Source organism: Planococcus citri, chromosome 5 (assembly GCF_950023065.1).
Source record: "Planococcus citri chromosome 5, ihPlaCitr1.1, whole genome shotgun sequence".
Taxonomy (NCBI): domain Eukaryota; kingdom Metazoa; phylum Arthropoda; class Insecta; order Hemiptera; family Pseudococcidae; genus Planococcus; species Planococcus citri.
Genome location: NC_088681.1, coordinates 9406396 through 9431031, shown reverse-complemented (window position 1 = coordinate 9431031; position 24636 = coordinate 9406396). Strand labels below are relative to the sequence as shown.

The 24636-nt window shown below is 36.3% G+C and overlaps 2 protein-coding genes across 2 annotated transcripts in view; one reads left to right on the top strand and one right to left on the bottom strand.

Moving 5' to 3' along the window:
- The window catches only part of Kat60 (Katanin 60), a 147215-nt gene extending 130064 nt beyond the window's left edge, over window positions 1-17151 (bottom strand). The window contains exons 1-4 of the mRNA XM_065367571.1: window positions 17013-17151; window positions 15988-16084; window positions 15424-15493; window positions 1314-1427 (exon numbers count right to left, since the gene is read on the bottom strand). The gene's annotated coding sequence lies outside the window, so the exon portion shown is untranslated. The remainder of the gene's footprint in view (window positions 1-1313; window positions 1428-15423; window positions 15494-15987; window positions 16085-17012) is intronic.
- On the top strand, window positions 1025-24634 carry LOC135847837 (uncharacterized). The gene is made up of 10 exons (XM_065367557.1): window positions 1025-1215; window positions 6607-6703; window positions 10682-11832; window positions 16245-18275; window positions 22642-23022; window positions 23136-23294; window positions 23395-23541; window positions 23623-23726; window positions 24240-24352; window positions 24432-24634. Exons 3-10 carry the CDS (start codon window positions 10710-10712, stop codon window positions 24598-24600), a joined length of 4227 nt encoding a protein of 1408 aa, XP_065223629.1. The 5' UTR covers window positions 1025-1215; window positions 6607-6703; window positions 10682-10709; the 3' UTR covers window positions 24601-24634.
- Window positions 24635-24636: the final 2 nt, after the last annotated feature.

Genomic DNA, 24636 nt, shown 5'->3' with positions numbered 1-24636 from the left:
TAATATTAGTATTGGGACTTATTTTGACCATTTTTATTGATCAAGTACGTCCTTTTTGAAAAAAAGCATAAATCGCCAAAAACTTTCAAAAATTCGCCAAAAATCGAAAAAATGAACTTGGGCAGCTGAAAATTTGGTTTTGGGGGTTTTGGACTATGCTTTTTCCAAAAATTGCGGTCCCGTTTAAATCGGAGTGTGACACCTCAAGAGGTTCCCTTGTTCGGAGCGTCCAACTGCAAATCTAACTTCATAAATTCGTGTTCATCGAGTTCGATTCATATGATAACGATGCCCATTGCCCATATTGTCAATCTTCTTTCGTCCCAAAATTGGGGGAGTCTGGTCGTCCCAACTCCTCAAATCAGACATTCAGTTCTCAAGCATGGCTCATGTTAGATGAGAAACGACACTCTGTACAAGACTACAAGTACATCACTCCTCACGAGTATATCACAAACCTTCCCAAAATTAAACCCAAAACCTACCGTAACATGTCACGCAGCTTTTACGCCCGGCTCGTACATATAATTTGGAACGTCATCGTCACACCGACATCGGTTTATTGAACCGATCCGATATTAAAACCATACGTAAAAGTTATTAGATATTCATTTCCTGTATCCGAGTCCCATGCTGTTGCGACGACGTCGTCGGTCGGCGGCGTCGCCGCCGTTTTCGTTATGCCATAATGCTTAAGGTGGTGTATGCAAACAGAATATGGGCTCTTACGCACACGCATGAGATCAATCGCCTCTCAAGTGCGGCGATTCAGTTTATTTAATTTTAAGACTAAGACGTTGACGCCGCTTGCTCGAGTTCACTCTCACCTCCCTCGTCGGACATCCCCGACCAAGACGAAATATATCTATATCTATATCTTCTATACTACATCCATACGTTTTACTATACTCTTCACTTCTTCGGTCTCCTCACCACATATATACTGCATTACTGCTCCATATTATACTTACACTCACACGAGTACACATTGTATAAAAATGCTATTTTTACATGACAGGATGAACACCGCGTCCAGGGCGTCTTCTACGACGAATGCGTCATCGTATTTAGTAAAGTCGAAGCACGACGCTAAATGTCGACGCGTACCGCGAATCATATCTAGACGTTTGTATTGTTATCGGCGTAAAATCTGCGAGAGTCGATCGCCTTCGGGGGTTTCTTCTTCGGGGACCAGTCGTCCCAGCGAGATAACAGGTTGGTACAGAAGACTATACACTTATTTATACAGATACAGCTGATCTAATGTAGGTACATTACTTGTTTGTTCAATTTATAAGTACACATAAGCATACCTAATTTCCATCTTATCAGCTCAATTTCGGCAGCTTGACAAACGAGCTTGTAGACTCAGACGTTGAACTTTGTTTCGCTTTCTTCTATTACATTAAAATTCAGTCACTTAAATTCTGAAAAAAATAACAATACTTAATTAGTTTTGAAAAATTATTCAAGAGATGAGAGAGTGAATCTGTCAACTACTATATAATGATAGAACTCGTATTGAAATAAAAATATGGACTAAGCTTTACACGTGGACTTGATGAGCTTTTATGAAATTTCACCATTTTCTGACTGAAATTTCGACATTTTTTGGAACCATTTCCATTCAAAGTGATTAACAATCAATTTTTATAGTCACACTATCGCCAAATAAATCGTATAGGTAGTTTTAAATATTAATTTACACGCATTCGCATTACAACTTTTATTGTGGGTACAAATAAATTCAAATATGTACCTACTCAAAATTTTGGATTTTTTCCACGTGTTTTTGATGATTAACATGTCGTAAAAACTGACTCTTGTGAGGTCCTTCAACTTTTAAATATTACTTGTTCGTTCTCCTCCCTCTTCAGTATTTCGTATGCTCTGAATTTATGACCAGAAAGAGCCAAAAGATGCTTTTTGGGAAATAAAAGAGTACCATGGCAGGAAAATAAGTTGATATGATGGCATAAAATGTAAAAAAAGCACAGATCGCAGACTTGACCGAAAATCCATTATCTAATGGTTTTTCAAAATGTCAAAATTTTCGAACATTTGAAAAAAAAATCAGGATGTTTGGTCTTTCGGGTAAATGGTTTAAAATTTTTAAACATCAACTATACAAAAAAAAATTGATGAAGGGGAAGGGGGTCAACTTGACTAAAACGTCATCAGCAGGTGAAGCAAGAATCGAAGGAGGAAGGGAAGGGGGTTGGGGGGATTTTATTCAATCAAGTACACTAGAGGGATTAAAATAATGCCCTGAAAATTTTCTAGGAATTGAAAAAAATCAGTAAGCATTTTTATTCATTTTCAAACATTTCGTAGCCTCGTCGACTTTCTCTAAAATTGAAGGAGTTACATTACAAGCAATAATCGAATTTTTGGAAAATGAGTCAATAGGAGTCAATCCTCCCCCCCCCCAAGTTTCTCAAAACTTTCGAAAGTTGAAATTCATTGACTTTAAAGGTGAATTCATGTGTAACTTCTGAAACATACAAAATACAAATATCCTCAAATTTTCAATCATTAGCCATGAGTTCGAGTTCAACGTTCGAAGTTGAACTTTCGCACCAAAAAAAGATAATCCAACTTTCAACTTTTTCCAAATTTAGAATTTTTTCAAAATATGCATTCAATGGTTTTTTAAAATTTAAAATTGAGTTTACCTATTCGGATATAGGACCATTTTGGAGCCTCCAGCTCGATTTCGCGATTTCTCCAGAATTTTGAAATTTCTCCAAAAAACGTGGAAATTAATTTGTGCGGCTTAAAATCGAGTTTTGGCATGGCCTCGATTTGTTTAACTAGATTATTCATATCTAGTAGGACTATTCTGGAGCCTCCAGCATGATTTTACGATTTCTCCGGAATTTTGAAATTTCTCCAGGAAGCTTGGGAATGAATTCGAGGTGGTGAAAATCAAGAAGTGGTTTCTTATCGACCGGTTTAACGACTTTATTTACGTTTGGAGTACCTAGTTCTGGAGCCTCCAGTACTTAATAATTTCACGATTTCTCAAGAGTTTCGAAATTTTTTCAAAAGGTTCTTTGGGAAGCTTAAAATCGAATTGTGGCTAATTCTGGACGTGTTTACGGGTTGATCTGTATTGAAAGACCATTCTAGAACCTCCAGTCTGACTTTTAATTTCTAAAGAATTCCTGAAATTTCTCCAAAAGACGTGGAAATGACTTGAAGCAGCTGAAAATTAAGTTGTGGCATAAATTCTCTATTCGTTCAATGAGTTCATTTACGTTTGGGGCCATCGGCCATTCTGGAGCCTCCAGCACTAGTTCAAAATTTCTCCAGAATTTTGGAATTTCTCCAAAGGGTTTGGAATTTAAATTGGGAAGCTGAAATCGGGTTGTGGTTCATTCTTGACCAGATTATCCACATTTGAGACCATTCATGGAGCCTCAAGTCTGATTTTCAATTTCTCCAGAATTCTGAAATTATTCCAGAAAATTTGAAAATGAATTTTGGCGTCTCAAAATCGAGTTGTGGCTAATTATCGATCTGATTAACGAATTCATTTTCCTTCTGAAGAAATTCAATAGGTACTCAATTGTGGTAAAATAAAAAATCACGCTGGAAGCTCCAAAATTACTCGAAACGATCAAATTCGAATAAAATGGTTGCAATTGAATCAGAAGGAAGGGGAGGGGAGGAAATATGATCTTAGCCTACAAACTGAATTTCCGATTTATTTTAACCACAAAATTTACTCTTATCGAGTAAATGTGCTATTTCCAGATTTTTTTAAAAACTAAAAACTAAAAAATTAACAATAACACGAGTAGCTTGAAATTATAACAAAGGAAGTATCTCAATCGGCTTGAGAATTTTTGAATCGGATTAAAGGGAAATCGAAAAAGGGCCTCGAAACATACCACCAGCGAAAATTTCAGGCACTGAAATTCATTTTTCAATTTTTGGAGAATTTTTAGAAAAAAAATCAGAATTTGATCAAATTGACTTGGAAGGCTGAAATTAGGTTTGTACCCTATCAATCAACTTCCCGAGTCGATTGACGACGGTTTTGAATCGTTGTGGAGCCTCCAGCGAATTTCCAGACTTTCCAGTTTTCGAAAAATCGCTGGACATGAAATCCAGCACCCAAGAACTCAAAATTTGACTAACTTTGTGACCATTTTGATCGATTTAAGCACATATTTTCAAAATCTTTCTATACTGGCTCAAATTAAAAATTTTCTCCAGCGAATATTTTTGAAAAAAAAAAGGAAAAATTTATCGATCGCAAACGTGTGAACGAAAACAACTGAAAATTGGTTTTTATTTCATTTTCGATCTTTCAAGTCGATTCATTATGATTTTGATCCGTTCTGGAGCCTCCAACGGATTTTCGGATTCTCCAGTTTTCGAAAAAAAGTCTGAAAATAGTCAAAATAGATGAAAATGAAATTCAGCACTTATAAACTCGGATTTACCATCTTCAAGACCCTTTTTATCTATTTAGGCACTTATTTTTCAATACCTTTATTCGTCAGTTCAAATCCATAATTTTGGTCAGCAATTTTTTTTTCAAGTTGGAAAATTCAAAAGTTTTGGATTTCAACTAGACACAAAAATATATCCTCAGCCAGTATTTCAAGTGCTAAAATTCACTTTTCAATTTATGACAAATTTAAAAAAAATAAAGTTGGGCTAAAAATGACAAAATTTTTTTTTTGTGAAACTGACCTAAAACAACGCTGAAAGTTGCTTTGAATCTCATTTTTAACGCCCTGAATCGATTGGAAACAGTTTAAAATCATTTCGAACAGTTTTGAAGCCTCCAGTAGATTTTTAAAAATTGATATTTTCACAACATTTCACCAAAAAAGTTCGAAAGCTAAAATTGGATTTAAGATGGTTTGAAGTCGTTCTGGAGCTTCCAGCCATATTTTGAGAATTGAGAATTCCAGATTTCCAAAAAAAATTCTTTAAAAGCTGTCCGAATAGTAAATCCATTTAATGCTCGATATGACCTACTTGACTCATCAGTTCATCACATACCATTTTTCCAGCGATTTCATTTCGCTGGAAGCTCCAGAACTTCTCAAAACGGTTCGAAACCGTTTTCAATCGATTCGGGGAGTTGAAAATAGGCCACAAGTCAAATTTTATTCTTCTAGGTCAATTTGGTAAAATTTTGATTTTTCACATTTTTGGCACTTTGATTTTCAAAGGATCACCAAAAATCGAAAAATTCATTTCAGCAACTGAAATGTTGTCTAACGATGTATTATTGTAAGCCCTTTTCATTTAGATTCATCTGGTTCAAATTTTTTTTCGCCCATCGGGATTCCTCCCAAAAATTAAAAAAAAACGAAGCAATTTGGCCAGTTTAAATTTTGGTTATATCGCAGTTTTGGAACCCAGAAAGTACCTCAAATGGTTCACAAACAGTTTTTCTAAAGAATAAATTCTCGACCTGCACACGCCACTGGCTATAAAAACTACGTACTTTCAATTCGCTCAATAAAAATCCATCATTAGTGGAAATGACCTTTGTCAAGTGAAAAGGAGAGGGACAGCGGTTTCCTCCCTTTTCATTCAGGTCCTCTTCTCTACGTATTAAACAGTCTACGTCAATATCGTTCAATCGTGTGTAAACTTTTTCGTCTATATTTACGCTGTAAATTTCAGTCCTTTTCGCATGCATGACTCATACGCGAACATTTAAGGTCACCGGCATTTAATCTTCAAAGTCATAGCTTTTTTGAACGAAAATTTATCCAATGAGCTGGTATTTCATGGCTAAGCGGAGATTTCGCTCAAATGACGTCATTTTTCTCTCCTCCTCGGATACTTTTGGTTGGTGCTTTGCATCGAGAAACACACAAGAATGAATCAGATAGGTTATAGGTACAGTATAAACAGCAAGCACATCGTATCTGTGCGCGACCGCGTTATTCTTCTCCGCCTTTGAAATCACCATTAGGCGTTTCCGGTAACGCGGAAAAAGCTCACCGCCCAATAGCACCCTTCTTCGGCCTTTTCTCTTCCCAACAACAGCAGCGTACGAAAAAAGGGCACATTCATTTCGAACGAAATATAGGGTACCTTTGCACAGGGGTACAGTACACCTTGAAGATAAGAGTTTCATACAAGCTTTTATACACCGCAACTCGTTCATTTCGTTCGTCGTTCGCCGGTTCACATTTAAAAATCAAATAAATCACCGCCACCGTGAAAGTATTTTTAAGCATAATTAATTCCGAGAAAGTTCAGCAAAAAGTTCAACGTCGTCGGTGGTGAATGGTTCGCGTTCGAATACGAAATCGCGTGCCTTTGATATCGATTTCGATATAGAAAGCAAAATGAATATAGTAACGTGGTACGTTTTAGGGCACCGGTACAAAAAACTTGCGAGACTGCCGACGTGTAATGCGTTACTTTTAAAGCCACTGGCTCGTTTGTCATTTTACACCGACGTACGATTAAAGGACTCTTTACTCAGTGTGCTACTTATTTGCATCTTAATTAATTTTTTTCTTTTCTTTTTTCGCTGACTGGCTACCGGCGACGTTATTGTATCGATTTTTTTTTCGCTCTAATTTCGTATTTTCTCTTTTTTTCCCCTTTGTTTTGGTGAAGATTTCTCGCCCAGGGTGACCGATTTTTCCACATTTGGTGAAACGATCTTGAAGTTTTTGGTCAAATATCCGCATAGGAGGAGCTACTCGACTGACAGGTGAGTTGTATTTTGAGTATTGTAAGTTTCAGCTTGTGATTTGTCGCATGTTCCGAATCCTTTTTGGCCTTTGGGTCTGCTTTTGCTAATGGATTAGAGTTGTTTAGCTTATGGTTTCATTTTCATCACTCTGAGTGCATTTTCAGCCATTTAATGGTCTTTGAAATGTTGAAATGATGCTTGAAAATTCATTAAAAACGTAGGTAACACAGGCATAAATTGTCAAAATACACAAAAAATTCTTTATCTTGGAGGAGGGGGGGGGGTGTGAAAATTGCTCGGAATATTGTACATATAAGTCACTAAAATACGATTCAACTTGCATAAAACATTTAAAAAATGGTGATATAGAAGTGGAGATGTTGAAACAAAGCCTCATGTCTTTCGCAGAAATGATTCACCTGTCCCTAATTTTCATAATTTTCAATTTTTCAGCCCTCTTTCAAATATCGATTACGATTACAAACAAAATAGGTTCTCGGAGTTTTAAAAAAAATCAAAAATTTTCATTTCTCGTCAGAATTTCTCTAAATATCCCAGAATCATTTTATTAATGCAGAGAATTTTTCAACAATTTTCAGTTTTCACTCATTTTCATTTCTTTTTTAAATTTTATTGTGGGGGGGGGGGGTGCATTAAACATAGAGTTTGATAATGTTTGAGAGACTTAAGTTTTTTTAATTTTTTCAAAAAAAAATTTTTAGAAGAAATGGAGAAATTTAAAAATTTTTAAAAACACATTTCAACGATTTGTATTATTTTTAAAACTTTTTTCAATTTTTGGGAGCTCCATGTGGAAGGCTTATCATTGTTTACTAAGAGGACTAGGGGAAGGTTTGTTTTTGAAAAAAAAAACTCTTTCAAAAGAATTTCGAAGCAACTGATTATTTTTGAACAAATGTTTGTAATTATTTTCCCTTAATTTTGGAGATTCCTGGTTTCATTATCATTTTTTTTTTTTTTTTAACAAAGGAAAAAATTTAAAAAATATTTTCCAATAAAAGCCAAAAATTTTCAAGGAACGAATGCAAGAAAAAAGCAAACTTCAAAATAAGTACAATACTGGGAAGGAGCATCAAATATGTACCCTAAAAATTTTGAAAATTGGTCATTTGAGGGAGTTTTATGGGCCCATGAATTTTTGAAAACTACAAAAATTCACCTAATTTGACAATTTTTTGGCCAAAATGAAAAGTCTGGAGACAGAAGGGAAGATTTGGAACCTACGGTGAATTGGGGGAGGTGGTTTCAAGTGTCCTAACCTAAACTTTGAAAATATCAGTACTTTATTCATTTTCAAACATTTTGTTGCCGCTTCGACTTTTTTAGTTCTCAATTGAATTGATGCTTTCTTTGCTCAAAAAATGTTGGAAAAATGTTGGGAAATTTAGAAACTTTTTTTTCTCAGCTCATTCTAAGTCTTTCATACTCCAAATCAAAGTATTTATTCCAATTAAATTAATCAAAGATTCTTAAATGGGACAAATTCATCCAGTTTTAAGCATAAAAAATTCAAGGCTAAAACAAAATGGTCGAAAATGAAAAAAATATGGATATTTACAATTTTGGGGAATTAAAATCGTATTACTCTTCCACACTCCCCAATTCATTTCTTTCAGGACCTTTACACCCAGAAAACCAAATACCTACTTTGACCAAAACGTTTCCTGATCAATTTTGAAAAATTCTGAGCCCCTAAATTGAGCCATGATTTTTGGAATTTTTGAAAGTGTCATGCAAGCTATTAAAATGAGTCAAAATTTTGCAAGAAATTCAAATATTGCAACAAAAATAATTTTTGAGCAATTTTGGAAAATTTTCAGCTTCAAATTTGTGTCAAGATTTTAGGGATTTTTGGAAGTTTTCATATTTTGAAAAAATGGCATGTACCCCATCAAAATGAGTCAAAATTTCGTGAGAAATTCAGATATTGCAAAGAGAATAATTTTTGAGCAATTCTGGAAAATTTTTAGCTAAAAATTGTGTCAAGATTTCAGGGATTTTTTGAACGTTTTTAAATTTGAAAAAATTCTAAGCCCCCCCTCCCAAATTAAGTAATGATTTTTGGAATTTCTAAAACTGTCATGCGACCTATCAAAATGAGTCAAAATATCGCGAGAAAATCAAATATTGCAAAGAGAATTATTTTTGAGCGAATTTGGAAAATTTTCACCTTCAAATTGGGCCAAGATTTTAGTGATTTTTGAATATTTTTCATAATATTTTGAAAAATTCTGAGCCCCTAAATCAAGTCATGATTTATGGCAATTTTGAAAAAGTGTCATGCGACCTATTAAAATGTGTCAAAATTTCGCGAGAAATTCAAATATTGCTAAGAAAATGATTTTTGTGCGATCAAGATTTCAGGGATTTTTGAAAGTATTCATATTTTGAAAAATTCTAAGCATCCTAAATTGAGTCATGATTTTTGGAATTTTTGAAAAAATATCATAAAACCCATCAAGAAAAAGATTTTTGAGTGATTTTGGAAAATTTTTAGCTACGAATTGGGGGGGCCAAGATTTCAGGGATTCTTGAAAGTTTCCACATTTAGAAAAATTCTGAGCCCCCTAAATTAAGTCATGATTTTTGGAATTTTTGAAAGTGTCATGCGACATGACACATCAAAATGAGTCAAAATTTTGCGAGAAATTCAAATATTGCAAAGAAAATGATTTTTGAGCGATTTTGGAAAATTTTCAGCTTCGAAGTGGTCCAAGATTTTAGTAATTTTCCCCCTTTTTCACATTTTGAAAAATTCTGAGCCCATGAAGTCATGATTTTTGGCAATTGTGAAAGCATGCGACCTATCAAAATGAGTCACGCAAGAAATTCACATATGTATTGCAATGAAAATGATTTTTGAACAATTTTGGAAAATTTTCAGCTTCAAATCTAGTCAAGATTTTAGTGATTTTTTTTGAAAGTTTTCATATTTCGAAAAATTCTGACCCCCCCAATTAAGTCATGATTTTTGGAATTTTCGAAAAAATGTCATGCACTCCATCAAACTGAGTCAAAATTTTGCGAGAAATTCAAATACTGCAAAGAAAAAGTTTTTTGAGCGATTTTGAAAAATTTTCAGCTTCAAATCTACTGAAGATTTTAGTGATTTTTTTGAAAGTTTTCATATTTTGAAAAATTCTGACCCCCCCCCCCCCCCCAGTAAGCCTAGGTTTTTGGAATTTTTGAAAAAATGTAATGCAACCCATCAAAATGAGTCAAAATTTCGGGAGAAATTCAAAATTGCGAAGAAAATTATTTTTGAGCGATTTTTGAAAATTTTCAGCTTTAAATTGACTCAAGATTTCAGGGATTTTTGCAAGTTTTTTACATTTTAAAAAATTCTGAGTTCTCTAAATTGAATCATGATTTTTGGAATTTTTCGAATTTTTGTTTTTTGAGATTGGCATGTGACCTATCAAAATGAGTCAACATTTTGCAAAGAAAATGATTTTTGAGCGGTTTTGGATAATTTTCGGGTTTAAATTGGGCCAAGATTTCGGAGATTTTTGAAAGTTTTCGCGCTTATTCAAAATCTTGGAAAAATCAAAAATTTCCATCCACCTATTTTGAGCACTTCTAAAATTTTAATCAAGACATGTAGTAAATTTTTCGTGAAATTACGAAAAATCCATGAAAATTAACCACATCTCAAGGTGAAATTTTTCAAAAATACTCAAAAAAAAGCTGCAATTTTGCTTAGGAGGGTTTTGGAACATGCTCTGATGAAAAATATTCAATCTGCTCTTTTGGTCCAATATAAAATACTGGTAACTAAAATTTTTCATGTCAAGGCATAATTTTGTAGCTCATTTCCATCATTTTTCGATCAAATTTTCTTCAAAAATCTGTCATTTCTGCTTAAATATGCAACATTGACACCCCCCCCCCTTATTTTTCTCCAACTGAAATCAATTTAAACTAAAATAACTCAAAATTTGCTAATCACGAATTCAATTCGTTCTCTGTTCGCAGCGACCCACTAGTACAACTGCGAACCGAAATGAATAAAACCGCGTATTTCAACCACAACCTAATGAAACGCCGATACTCGGTGCCGGAGACAATAATGCGAAAACACAAACTACAAGAACTGCTTTCGAAAAAAGCAGCCGCCAGCGTCGAGTCAAAACCGCCCTCCGTGGTCAAAGACGAATCCTGCCAAACAGACGACACCAACTTAGATCGACGTAAAAAAACATCGAAAAGAAAACGCGACGGATTACGTTACTTCAAAAAATCCAACACCTATTGCCAATACAAAAGCTACCTGCATAAGAAAAAATACCACAGGGAAACGAAAAGCGGTACTTCGGCGACAGAAGAGTCCACGTGTACTTCATCTCCTCTAGACTGCCATTCGATCAGCAGTACAAGTTTACCAATACTAGTCGATCCGAAAAAATGTTCCGAGAGTAAATCATCCGTCTCTAGGCAAGTTTCAGCTCCTAGTTCGAGCGAAGAATTCGAAAAACTCGTCATCAAGTCGTCCGAAACGAAGAAATCCACAACTTCGCTTCATCCTCTTCGTCAGTCATCGCTTCGTCAATTATCCGCACCGGAAAGCGAAGATTTTTGTAAACACGATCATCAGTCGTCCAATAATAAGGTACTGCATCCGATACGGCAATCTTCAGCTCCGAGTTCTAGCGATGAAAAGCATCCTTCCAGGTTAAAGGTATCGTCCGATAAACTATTCGATTCTTCCAAACGTGTTCATATAAAGAATTGTAAAAGCATCGATCAAAATACCAGCGGGTATAATACGATCTGCGGCAGTCTAGACGAATACACGACGCCTCGTAAAAAGACGCCGGAAAATACGAAAATCTCTACGATCGAAGAACATCATCATCATCAAGATGATCGTAAGAATAAAAATATGTATCCGATTACGTTCCATTCGGAGAGCGTTTTTCTGCATCCTTGTCAGCAAGGGATCATATCGCACAAGCAGTTTCATCAAATTAGCATACAAATGACGCCGGAAGACGGTCATCAGAAGCAGAAAACCGAGCCGGAGCCGAAAAACGATTATTTCAAGACGGAAATTAAGCTCAATGTTAATGATTCCAAGGATAAAGACACCAAAGTACAGTCGCAATCCGCAGAATGCTGCGTTAAAGGTAATTCGACTTATATGTATACTCATTTAAACTGATATCAAAATCAAGTCCAAAATTGCCCCTCCCCCCACCTTAAAAGAGGTATTGAAACCCAAACTCTCGAAAAATGAAAATGGGTATCAAATTACAGATTTTCCAAGGCACTGATTCTGATTTGGAAATCTATTTGGTTCAAAAATAAAACTTGCCCCCTCCCAAAATTTCGAAAAATAAAATACAAATATCGAATTTAATAGTCAGGGGGCCCGCATAAGGAGCACTTGCACCCCCTGCCGATCCTCCGGGACAACTTTTTTTTTAAGGGAGAGTCCTAAGGAACATTTCTAGCCCTTGTCCTAAAAAAAAAGTGGCCCTACTTACAAAATGGCGGCCATTTTGATTGACAGGTCAGCAGAAATCGCAGATTTTGCGTTACAATATAGGACTAGCATAAAATTTTTTAAACCGTACAAAGGTGGATCGAAAAGAGCAGACAAAAATTCATCACCTGTCAAAACTTCAAGTGCTAAAGTGCTTTTTTCGATTTTTGGTGAATTTTCAAAAATAAAATTTTGGCCAAATTAAAATGTGAGAAAAAAATCAACGCTTTACCAAATTGAGCTAGAAAGCTGAAATTTGGGATATACCCTATTTTCAACCTGCCAAATTGATTGGAAACTGTTTCAAACCGTTTTGAGCAGTTCTGGAGCTTCCAGCAGATTTTGGAAACTCGAAATTCCCACAAAATTTCATCAAATGAAGTTGGAAAGCCAAAATTAATTCTGCAAACTAATTTCAATACGCTATGAAGTCGACTGCTGTTTCAAGTCGTTTTGGAGCCTCCGGTGATTTTTTTGAAACTTACTGGAGCCTCCAGTAGATTTTTGAAACTTGAAATTCCCACAAAATTTCATCAAATGGAGTTGGAAAGCCGAAATTAATTCTGCAATACGCTATGAAGTCGACTGCAGGTAAATTTCAAGTCGTTTTGGAGCCTCCAGCAATTTTTCGAAAATTACTGGAGCCTCCCGTAGATTTTTGAAACTTTAAATTTCCCCAAAACTTCATCAAATGGGGTTAGCAAGCCGAAATTTACTCTGCAAACTAATTTTAATACAATAATATGAAGTCGACTGCATGGTGGTTTCAAGTGGTTTTGAAGCTTCCCAGCTACTTTTTGAAAATTTCAATTCTCCTAAAAACGCCATGAAACCTTTCAAAAAGTCACTGGAGGCTCCAAAATTACTTGAACTCACTTCAAGTCGTCTTCAGAGGGTGTTAAAATTGGAGTGCGTAGTTAATTTCAACTTTCCATCTCCATTTTGATGAAATTTTGGGGAAATTTCAAGTTTCAAAAATTTACTAGAGGCTCCAGTAATTTTCAAAAAATCGCCGGAGGCTCCAAAACGACTTGAAATTCACCTGCAGTCGATTTCAAAGCGTATTGAAATTAGTTTGCAGAATTGATTTTGGCTTTCCAACTTCATTTGATGAAATTTTGTGGGAATTGCGAGTTTCGAAAATCTGCTGGAGGCTCCAGAACTGCTCAAAACGGTTTGAAATAGTTTCCAATTGATTTGGCAAGTCGAAAACAGGGTATATCCCAAATTTCAGCTTTCTAGGTTAATTTGGCAAAATTTTGATTTTTTCTCACATTTTGGCCAAAATTTGATTTTTGAAAATTCACCAAAAATTCGAAAAAGGTACTTTAGCACTTGAAATTTTGACAGGTGATGAATTTTTGCCTGCTCTTTCGATCTACCTTTGTACGGTTTAAAAAATCTCATGCTAGTCCTATGTTGGAACGCAAAATCTGTCATTTCGTAAGTAGGACCACTTTTTGTTTTTGAGGACAAAGGCTAGAAATGTTCCTTAGGACTCTCCCTTTAAGAAAAAAGTTGTCCCGGAGGATCGGCAAGGGGGTGCAAGTGATCCTTATGCGAGCCCCCGACTATAAGGTACTTAAATGCACTGACTTTTATTCAGAAACACGTTTAACCGCGGAACCATAATTTGAGTCCCACTGAGAGGGGCTTGCCAAAAAAAGACAATAGGGTATAAACAGACAGGATTTCAAAGGCGCTGTTTTTCGTTCTGATGACCGTTTGACTCCAGAACCAGAGCTTAACTTCCCAGAGAGAAAACTTGAGGGCCAAAATTTAAAAAAATGCGACATACGTCCACAGAAATGATATGCTTTTAAAGATGCTGATTCTGATTCTAAAATATGCTCGACCTCAAAATAAAAATTAAACCTCTCACAGCGGAGATGACGTTCAAAAAATGGATGCCCAAATTAGGTTTTTAGAGAGACTGCTTTTCGTTCTGATAATTTTGGTACTGAAAACCAAAACTGAGCCTCTGCAGAGGAGTTTGAAACTCAAAATTTTGAAAAATTCTATGCTGATTTGTGGAAATTTACATTTTCTGAATCGCTAATTCCATTTTGGAAATTTCAAGCTTTAGACCTTCTTCCTCCCTACAAAACTCTGGAGTTTCATTTTAGTTATTTTGGGAAGGGGGGTTGTAGGTATGAATTTTACAAATAGATTTATAGCAACTTTGAAAATAAAGAATTTTGGGCTCCAAGCCCTCTATAAAAGCACCGTTTGAGTTTTGGGGTCTAATTCATCTCAGAACAGGAATCAGTGCCATGGAGAGTCGACAAATAAATACGCGTATTCAATTTTTTCAAAAACTGTTGCCTCAAGACTCCTTCTGTAGGATTTAGATTTTTGTTTCAAGATCAAAAATACCTACCTCAAGACTGAATCGATGCCCTCAAAAACCCTTCCATAAATTCAAGGAGCTCAGTTTCAATGTTGGGATCGTGTGAATTTCATTCACAGAGTAAGCGTGCTCGAAACCCTGAATTTCAATATTCAAATTAGATATTTTCAAATTTTTACCTTCGAACCCTCTTTTGTCGTTTCAATTTGGGGTTTGGGTTTGAATTCATCTCAGAACCGGAATCAGCGACATTGAAAGCTCACAATCTAATACACACATATCGCATTTTTTAAATTTTGGACTTCAAGCTTCCTTCTATAGGACTCAATTTTGCTTTAAATTTCGAAAATTCTTTAACAACGAAATCGATACCCTGAAAAACCTAAATTCGATACCAATGTTGAATTTTTGAAGACCCCCCCCCCCCCCACTGGTTATGGGTCACGTCACACGTATCGCAAAATCGGAATCAGAGCCCTTGAAATCTTACAATATTGCTTTTTTGAAATTTTGGGTTCGAAATCTGCATCTGCGAAGCTCAAATTAGTGTTGGGATTAAACCAGTTTTAAATCAGAATCAATGCTTTCGGAAATCAATATTAATTTTTTCGATACCCATATCACAACTTTCGGTCACTTAAATTTTTTTTAACTTCCCTTCAAAAATCAATATTTTAAAATAGCACTTGAAAAAAAAAAAATGTGACAGAAGCCTTCAGCATATCTGTGAGGGGGGGGGTGTCCGATTTTCAGAATTATCCGGCGATTACATTACATCATGTGACTTTACAGTTTTGCAAATGCTGTTCTAGCTCATCAGTTTTTCAAAACATAATTCAACAATTTTTAGTACCTAAAACTAATGTCATTTTTTTTGCGTACCTTTCAAACAACCAGCTTGTCAACTTTTGGTGTGATTCGAAATCTTATGTTCTCTACTACGTCACTGAATCTGAAATCATCGATCATTACAATCCATTATTATTTATTTAAAAATTAATACATACTACAGCATACTCAAAATCTCCATTTTTTCAAACAAAAAACAAAACCACTAGGACCATATGAGATATTTCAACTTTAAACCTCATGTCTTTTAGCATCGCTCAATTATTTTTAAAAATTCTTATGCACCAATTTGATCACCAAAAAAGCATCATCGGTTGGCTTCCGGCCACATAAGAGGGGGAAAGTGGAACGAGGAATTTGACTAGGTATCTCATTTATAAGACGAATATAAGATAGTAAGAATCGATTATAGAGCCAAAAATAATACGAGTGCATTCAAATTCAAATTAAAAATCATCTAAGACAATACCTACATCTGGCAAATGACAATTTAAACCCCATTTATATAGGTACCTATTAGTTCGACTTATTATTTCTGTGTAATTAATCGCGACTAATCAATTCTTTGATTTACGATTCTATTTCCGTTCAATTTACCTGCATATCTGAATGGTTTATTTATTCTGGGATCTTTCCAAATCGTAAAAGGGCGACCGGAACGGCAACTTCAATTAAATGCATCCATCGTACACTCCTAGAAACAATTAAAACACTCGTTAAACTCAATACACCTCTTAATCCGAACGATTAACGAAATTCGAATTACGTCTAAGCTTATAAAATATTCGCTATAATGATAATTAAAAACGTCAACTTTTCAAATCATTAATCCAGTATTTCATTTTCAATTACAGACAAACCGTCTCCGGCAACCACACCTCAACCATCGGAGACACCCAAACACGCACCTACGCGATGTACAACACCAACAGTTCAAATAATCGAAGAAGCTCCAACTCCACGACCCGAAGTTGCAACCGAAGACGAGCCTTACGATTGCTCTGTCCCAGACAATTACCCAATCAAAGGCTCGGAGAACAAATCGAATTTAAAAATCGAAGTAGACGTAGGCAACGTCGACATACCGACAAATCTACACGATATTCTGCTCAGGCACCAGAAACCGTCAACGGAGTTGGAGGCAGCTCCTTTGAAACCGAAACAAGAAGGAAACAAGTATAATTCGAAAGCTGCTTTGAATTATCTGTTTCAAAAACTAGGCGACTCGTATCCTCGACGTTACCTATTGAAACAGCCTGTATTCGAGTACAAACCTCAATTCGGCAGATACTATTCGGAGCTTCCAAAACCCGAACGTACGGAGATCCCTTCGAAAGTACTATTTAATAACCAAACTTATAACATATTATCTGGTAACCTGCTGCCGAACGAATGGTCTAACGTGAATCCTACGATAGAGTCGGAGCATTTAAGCGATAGCGATATTAGCATTGCTGACAGTTTGGAAGATTTCCAGCAATATCATCATCATCATCAACACCACCAGACGACCAAATACCATAATAAATATAACAAATACGACGAGAAACTCGCACGGGGCGACGTTCCGGCCAAGCCGAGCGTAAAACCGAGTAAAAACAAAGGCGTAGCGTATTTCATACCTTTACTCGACTCGAATAAGACTAAACCAATAATGCCGGCTGAGCTGCGTAAAAAACTGTGCCAAAGAAACGATACCCTTTCGAAACATTCCCTCTGCTCGGAACCCGCGTCTCCAGTATCGAGTAAAAAATCACCTAGAAATAAATTCATTCATAAACAAATTCAAACGTGTTTAAATTCCGACGATAGTTTGAAAAAAAGACGTAAAAAGTTCGCCGATGGAAGCCTGCAGAAGAATTCCGAATCTCAGACTGAGCTCGACGAGAAAATTAAAAACATTCTGCTCTCCGGGGTTGAAGATTCGTCACCGGTTAAAGAAAATCAACAACGTTCGCTTCAGCAGACCTTCAATCAATCGGTTCAAACGGAATCGGCCGGAGAACCTGTAATAAGCGAGTATATGGAAATGTTCAACGTCTCGTCTCCTGCAACAAATTCTAACAATAATTCCGAGTTTTTCAATAACGACCGTCTTTACGAAATTATCCTAAGCGAAGAAGAAGTCGGCCGAGTCAACTCGAATAATTTTTATCGATCTTTTAAAAAATGTCGACGTATTTATTATCCGAATAAAATATCCGAACAGAGACCAGTGCAGGATGAAACCAGGTCCAGCCATTCGAACTCGAATATACCTACTTTTTCAGCTTACCAAAAGAAACTCAAAGAGTTCAAGAAACAAAACACGCCGGATAAACTCCCACCGCCTCAAAATCATTCCAGAGTATCCGAGATGTCGCCTGAATTGCTTCCGTTGCCGTATCCCAGGATGAAGAAAAGTCGCGAAAAACCGAAAATCGCGTCGAAAATCCCTGGCCCGAAACGATACTATCAGAAATTCGAAGCTATACCGGAAGAGTTGTCTAATTCGTCCGATGGAGGCGCTCCTCTTGATCTGCAGTTGAGTGGTAATTCCGACGAGAATAACGAATCGATGCCTGGACAGGGTAGCGATGACGATATCGGTCAAGTTGACGAGAATAAGAATTTAGTCGACGAGGAACCTGTGACACTTGATTTAAAACAGATGAATAATTTCGATAGAGTAGTAAATGGAGTAGATAATGAAAAAGATGACAACGATCGAGGTGATGTGATGACGGAGCAGTCGGGTATGGAGCTGAAATCGCAGAAAGGACGTGATTCTTTGTTGGTATCCAATGAACATGAAGAGTTGATTACTTTATCCAAGGGATGGATTAATTTCTATCTGCTCAAAGGTGCCAGTACGGAAGAGAATAGTGCTCCGGAGGATGTCGAAGGTACGTTGCTCAATTTTACTGATAACAAAACAATAAAATTCGAAAGGACAACATTTTGATTAGATTACACGATAATTTCAATTTTTTCAAAATGAACGTTGAAAAATCCAATGACTTTGAAATTCTTGAACAGAACGTCTTGGGCGGGCATTCACGATTATCTGGTGGGAAGGAAGGGTGATGAAGCGGACAGGTTAGCGATCATAATTTGAAACCTTCTACCTACCTAACTTTTATATCCATTTCGCTTAAAAATACAACTCCACACAAGAAGTTCAGATTACAAAGTTTTTTAAGAATAGGTAAACAATGATTACCAATACGTTACTCGGGAATAAACGTTGGAAAATCCAATAACTCCGAAATTCTCGAACAAAAACGCTTCGATGAAATTCCAAAATTCTTCAGCAGGGAGGGTGGGTGTTGAAAGCCAAAGATGAGCAACCATGGCTAGAAAATCTGTAACTTTCATGGTTATTTCGCAAACAAACGACACTTGAAACATAAATAAACCTCAGATAGGAATCGCGATGAATTCTGATTAATTCTTCGCAAACAGACGTTGAGAGTCCAATTACTCCGACATTCTTGAACAAAACCTCTTCGAAGAGCATTCTGGTTTCTCGGGTGGGGAGGAAGGAGGACTTTTATAGCTATTTCGTATACAAATACTGACTACCTACGTTAAAATACATTACATTCAAATTATCAAGCTCTTTCAAGAATACCTCACGATGATTTTGAATAAAGTCTTCAGAAATGAACGGTGAAAAATCCAATAATTTTGAAATTCTCGAACAAAAAACAATTCGATAGGTATTCCAGGATTCTCTGAAGTGGAGCTCCGGTGATAAAGTCGAGAAAACAGCAATCAAAACTTAAAAACCTGTAACTTTTACAACTAGCCTATACCTATTTCGCTTAGAAATACAACTTCAAAGAGGTACATGAAATTAATAGGTACCTATTAAAAAGTTTTTTCAAGCGTATATGGCGATTTTAAATGAATTCCTCGGAATCGGAGATGAACAACGAAAAGTCTAATCACTCCGAAATGCTTGACTTCTTGAATAAAACCTCTTGGATGAGTATACTGGATTCTCCGGTGGGAAGGGAGAAAGGTGAAGTGGACAGATAAGCCATCAACACTTGAAAACCTGTTTTCATAGCTATTCTATTTCGCATACAAAAAACTAGTTCGAACGATTGAAATGCAGATTACCAAGTTATTCCAAGGATAGACGATGATTTCAAATCAAGTCCTCGCGAACGAACGTTTGAAAAATCCAATAAATCCGAAATAATTCAACAAAACCACTCGGTTGGGCAGCCAGGATTCTCCGGTTGGGAGGGAGGATGATAAAGTCGACAGATGAACAATCAAAATACGATACCCCGAAACTTTAATAGCTATTTGCATACAAGTAGGTACCTATGTTAAAACATTTTAAATTTATATTACAAAAATTTTTCAAGGATATAACACAATGATTTCAAATAAATGCTTCGGAAATTATACTTAGGTGTTGTGTGTTGAAAAGAGCACTAACTCCAAAATTCTTGAAGAAAACCGCTTGCGTGTAATTCAGGATTCTCAGGTGGGGAGGACGGGTGATGAAGTTGATAGATGAGCGACCCGATGATCTGAAATAAATTCTTCGAAATCGAAATAAACATTGAAAAATTCAATAACTCTGAAATTCTTGAACAGAACTCCTTGGCTGGGCATCCAAGATTCTCCATCGGAAAGGTAGTGTGATGAAGCCGACAGATTTCAATCAAATTCTTCGGAAACGAGCCTTGAAATCCATTAATTCACGAAATTCTTGAACAGAACAGCCAACAGTTTGGGCGGATATCCAGGATTCTCCGGTGGCGAGGAAGGGTGACGAAGTCGACGGATGAGCGATCATGACTTGAAAAAACTATAACTTTTATAGATATTCCACGTAAAAATACAACTACAAGTACAAATGCATGAAATTCAGATTACGTACGAGATTTTTCAAGGATACCCGATAATTTCAAATAAATTCTTCATATCTTTGGAAACAAACGTTGGTAGGTACGGGCATAAACTCCAAAATTCTGGAACAGAACTGCTCATTTGAAGATCCACAATTTTCGGGGGGGGGGGGGAATAAAGTCGACAGATGAGCGATCATGTCTTGAAATTCTCTGTAATATTGTAGTTATTTTGCACAAAAATACATCTTTAAACAAATGAGAGATTTAAAAATTTTTTCAAGGATACGGTATGGTTTCAAATAAACTCCTCTCGGAAAAGCAACATTGAAAAATCCAATAACTCCAAAATTCTCGAAAAAAAACTCTTCGATGGAAATCCAAAATGCTCAGGTGGGGAAGCAGGACGATTGACGAGGCGACAGCTATGAGACATATTGTAACTTCTATGATTATTTCGCAAAAAAACGAAACCTGAAACATGAATAAAATCTAAATTAAAAAATTTTTTTCAAGGATACACGATGATTTTAAAAAATTTCTTCGGAAATAGATTTCGGAAAACCAATTACACCGAAATTCTTGAACAAAACCGCTTGCATGAGTAGGCATTCTGAATATGAGCGATCATGACTGGAAAACCTGTAACTTTTGTACCTATTTCGCATGCAAAATACATATTACGTTAAAATACTTGAAATTCAGATGAGTTGTTTCGCCAATAAATTCTTCGGAAACGAACGTTGAAAAGGCCAACTGCCTCCGCAATTCAAAAACAGAACAGCTTGGGTGGGGATTCGCGATTTTTCGGTGAGAAATAATATCGACAGATGAGCGATCGTAACTGGAAAACCTGTTATCTTTTACACCTATTTCGCATGCAGATAGGTACATATCTACTAAGTTAAAATACTTGAAATTCAGATAAATTGTTTCGAAGATACAGTACGATGATTCCAAATACATTTCTTGGAAAAACAACGTTGAAAAATTCAGTCTACTGCGAAAATCTTGAACAATTATTTCTTAGGTGGGTATTTCGGCTTCTCCGGTGTGAGGACAGGTGATGAAGACGACAGATGAGTGACCATCACAGGAAAACCTGTAACTCGTATAGGTACCTATTTCGCAGGCAAATACATACTATGTTAAAATACTGGAAATTCCAATAAGTTCTCTCGGGGATACACAATGACTTCCATTAAATTCTTATAGGAAATGAACGTTGAAAAATCCAGTTTCGAAATTCTTGAACGAAATCACTTCAATCAGCATCCAACATACTCCAGTGGGAAAGGATGGCTGACTAATTCGACAGATGAGCGATCGTAACCGGAAAACCTGTAACTTTTATACCTATTTCGCATGCAAACACATACTTAAATTAAAATACTCGAAATTCAGATGAGTTGTTTCGAGGATACACCATGGCTTCAAATAAATTCATCGGAAATACGGGGTGAAAAGACCAATTAACTCCGCAATTCTAGAACAGGACGGCTAGGGTGGGGATTCGCGATTTATCTTAACTGGAAACCCTGTAACTTTATAGGTACCTATTTCGCATGCAAATACATACTAAGTTTAAAATACTAGAAATTCAAAAATGTTCTCTCGCCGATACACGATGATTTCCATCAATAAATTCTTCGGAAATGAACGTTGAAAAATCCAATCTCGAAATTCTTGAACAAAACCATCTAGCATAGTCTGATGGGAAAATATGGCTGATTAATTCAACAGATGAGCGATCATAACTAGAAACTCTGCAACTTTTACTGCTATTTCGCAAACAAATACGAAATTCAAACATTTTAAAATCAAATTTCACAAAGTTTTTCAAAGGATACACGATGGTTTTAAATAAATTCGTCGGAAATCAACGTTGAAAAATTAAATAACTCCGAAATTCTTGAACAGAACAGCTTAGGTAGGCAACCAGGATTCTCCGCCTCTCCGGTGGGGAAGGAGGATGAAGTCGACATATAATCATATGTAATTTGTAGCCCTGTAACTATTATCGCTATTTTGCATACAAATATAAAATTAAAACACTTGAAAATCAGACCATTCAACGTTTCTGTCAAGCGTACACGATGACTTCATTTAAATTCTTCGGAAAATGAACTTTGAAGAATCCAACACTTTCGAAATTCTCGAACAAGAACACTTCGATGGACATCTACGCTTCTCTGACGGGGAGGGAGGGTGATAAAAGTCGGATCAGCGTTCATAACTTGAAATCTGTAGCTATCAAAAACACTTCCAAGTTCGAACACAAATACACAATTCTACTTCATTAAACTCTTTCAAACGTGTTTCAACTGTTTCAACACGTTTTCTTACCAGTGTGACCACATCAAACAAACGTGTAACTGTAGTTCATTTCACCTGATTACAGATGACTCCGTAGCACACTCGGAAACCATCCAAATACCGCAACGTCCGCAACAGTACACAATCCACGTCCACGCAACACCCGAACTGCTACCACCGCCGAACCCGAACGGTATCACTTCCAGCCTTCCAGGACTATGTAGTAATTCGTCGACGAAAAAACTCCAAAAATACGAAAAATTCAACCAAATATGTCCCAGTTTACCAGACATACCGAAAGTATCGTCGAACCAAGGTAAAAATAGCGTCATTTGCGACGGTAGAGATTCACAGTTGCAATCCATGTTACCTAAGTTACATTATAGTAGTGACGACGACGAATCCGATACAACTCACCGAAAACTCCAACTCATCGCTAATGCCCAATCAAACGAACCAGTTGGTTGTAAGTACGTTGAATTCGATAAGCCTTAGCTTTATTACAACAATCGATCATCACCGAGCAGAAATGGCAGCTGAATAGGTTAAACTCATCAACGCGACTGGATTCTGTTTCAGTACAGCGGCCGGATGCTGCAAAACAAGAAAATTCCATCAGTACTGTTACAACGTCCAGCAATTATTCGGAAAGCCCTTGTGAAGAGCTTCCAGGACGTCATGTAAAGAAATTCCAACGATATCAACGCCCTCATACGTATCATTCGACTAGAACGACCAGTGAGTTATACTCCAACCTGAAGTTATTCGTCTCTAGATGTATTTCTATGAATCTTTCACATAGGTACTTACCTACGTTTGGTTTATGTTTCGTTCGTAGGAAATCAATGGTCTTTGACGTTGAAAGGCAGCAATGACGAGAAACGTGTGAACGATATCGAAATGCAATTATCGTTGAAAAATAACCCGAATCAATACCTTCCATCGAATCAATCTTGGAAACTGACGCTCAAAAGTGAAAACACAGGTAGCATATTGCACCGGTTCCATTTTGATTTTTCCGTTACAAACAAACTTGGTGTACACTTACTCGTATTTATGATCGTAGAAACATCCCAGTTGACCAGATCATCTCGACAGACCGTGAATCGAGGTTATTTACCGCATTTGAATGTCAATTACAAAATGCTGCCTTCTCCGAATTATCACGAGGTAAGTTGATCTTGAACCATGTTCAATTTCACTATTATTTTTGGCAAACGTCCAACATACCGATGATGTATTTCACAACAGAGGTAAAGCTCTCTGGAATTAGAATTACTCATTTAATCGACGCCTTTTATAAACATATTTCTGAACTGTTCTCAAGACCAGAAACACTCGTCTTGGTTGGCGTCTGTTTCACATCAAATTCGTACCAAACTATCGCTTCGTTCGCGTCGTTATGGTTTCTACGTAATAAATATTCGAAAATGACTCACCATATCGTGAAATAATATTAAAATACTTCGAAATAACATTTCAACGAACAAATTTCACTAATTTTGCAAAACTTTACCGGTTATTTTGACGAGAACAATGGAAAAATGACGAATAAACGCACGTGCTTTCTAATTGGCTGAAAAATCAGTGTTACCATTTTATAAACAAAAATATCCAACTTTTGAATTTATCGGTTTTTATTTTATTTCAGCGTCGAATTAATTATTTTTTTAATCGTTTTAGGAAAATATCACCGCAAATTACTCAGAAACCAATTCCGGATCGAATTCCACATTATCCTACGGTAGTAGAAAATATAAACTAGATTCCGAACTCTTATTACAAAACGTTACAAGGTAAACAAACTGAAACACTCATCCATCTTCCATCACTCCTCAATCAACCTCCATCTTCATCTCAATTCACTTTTTCCAGTCTAAATAACGACCTAACCGTACAAATTCGACACTCAGACGACGACTTGACCATTCGAGGCTCAGCTATAACCCCAGAACGTAAACCCAGAGTTCCTACGATGAGCGAAAGAGATCTAACGAGGATGCGATTAATCAGACAAACCAGCGCCGATACCAGACTATTATAAAACAATAAATATTTTCCAAGTTTTGTTCGTTTAATC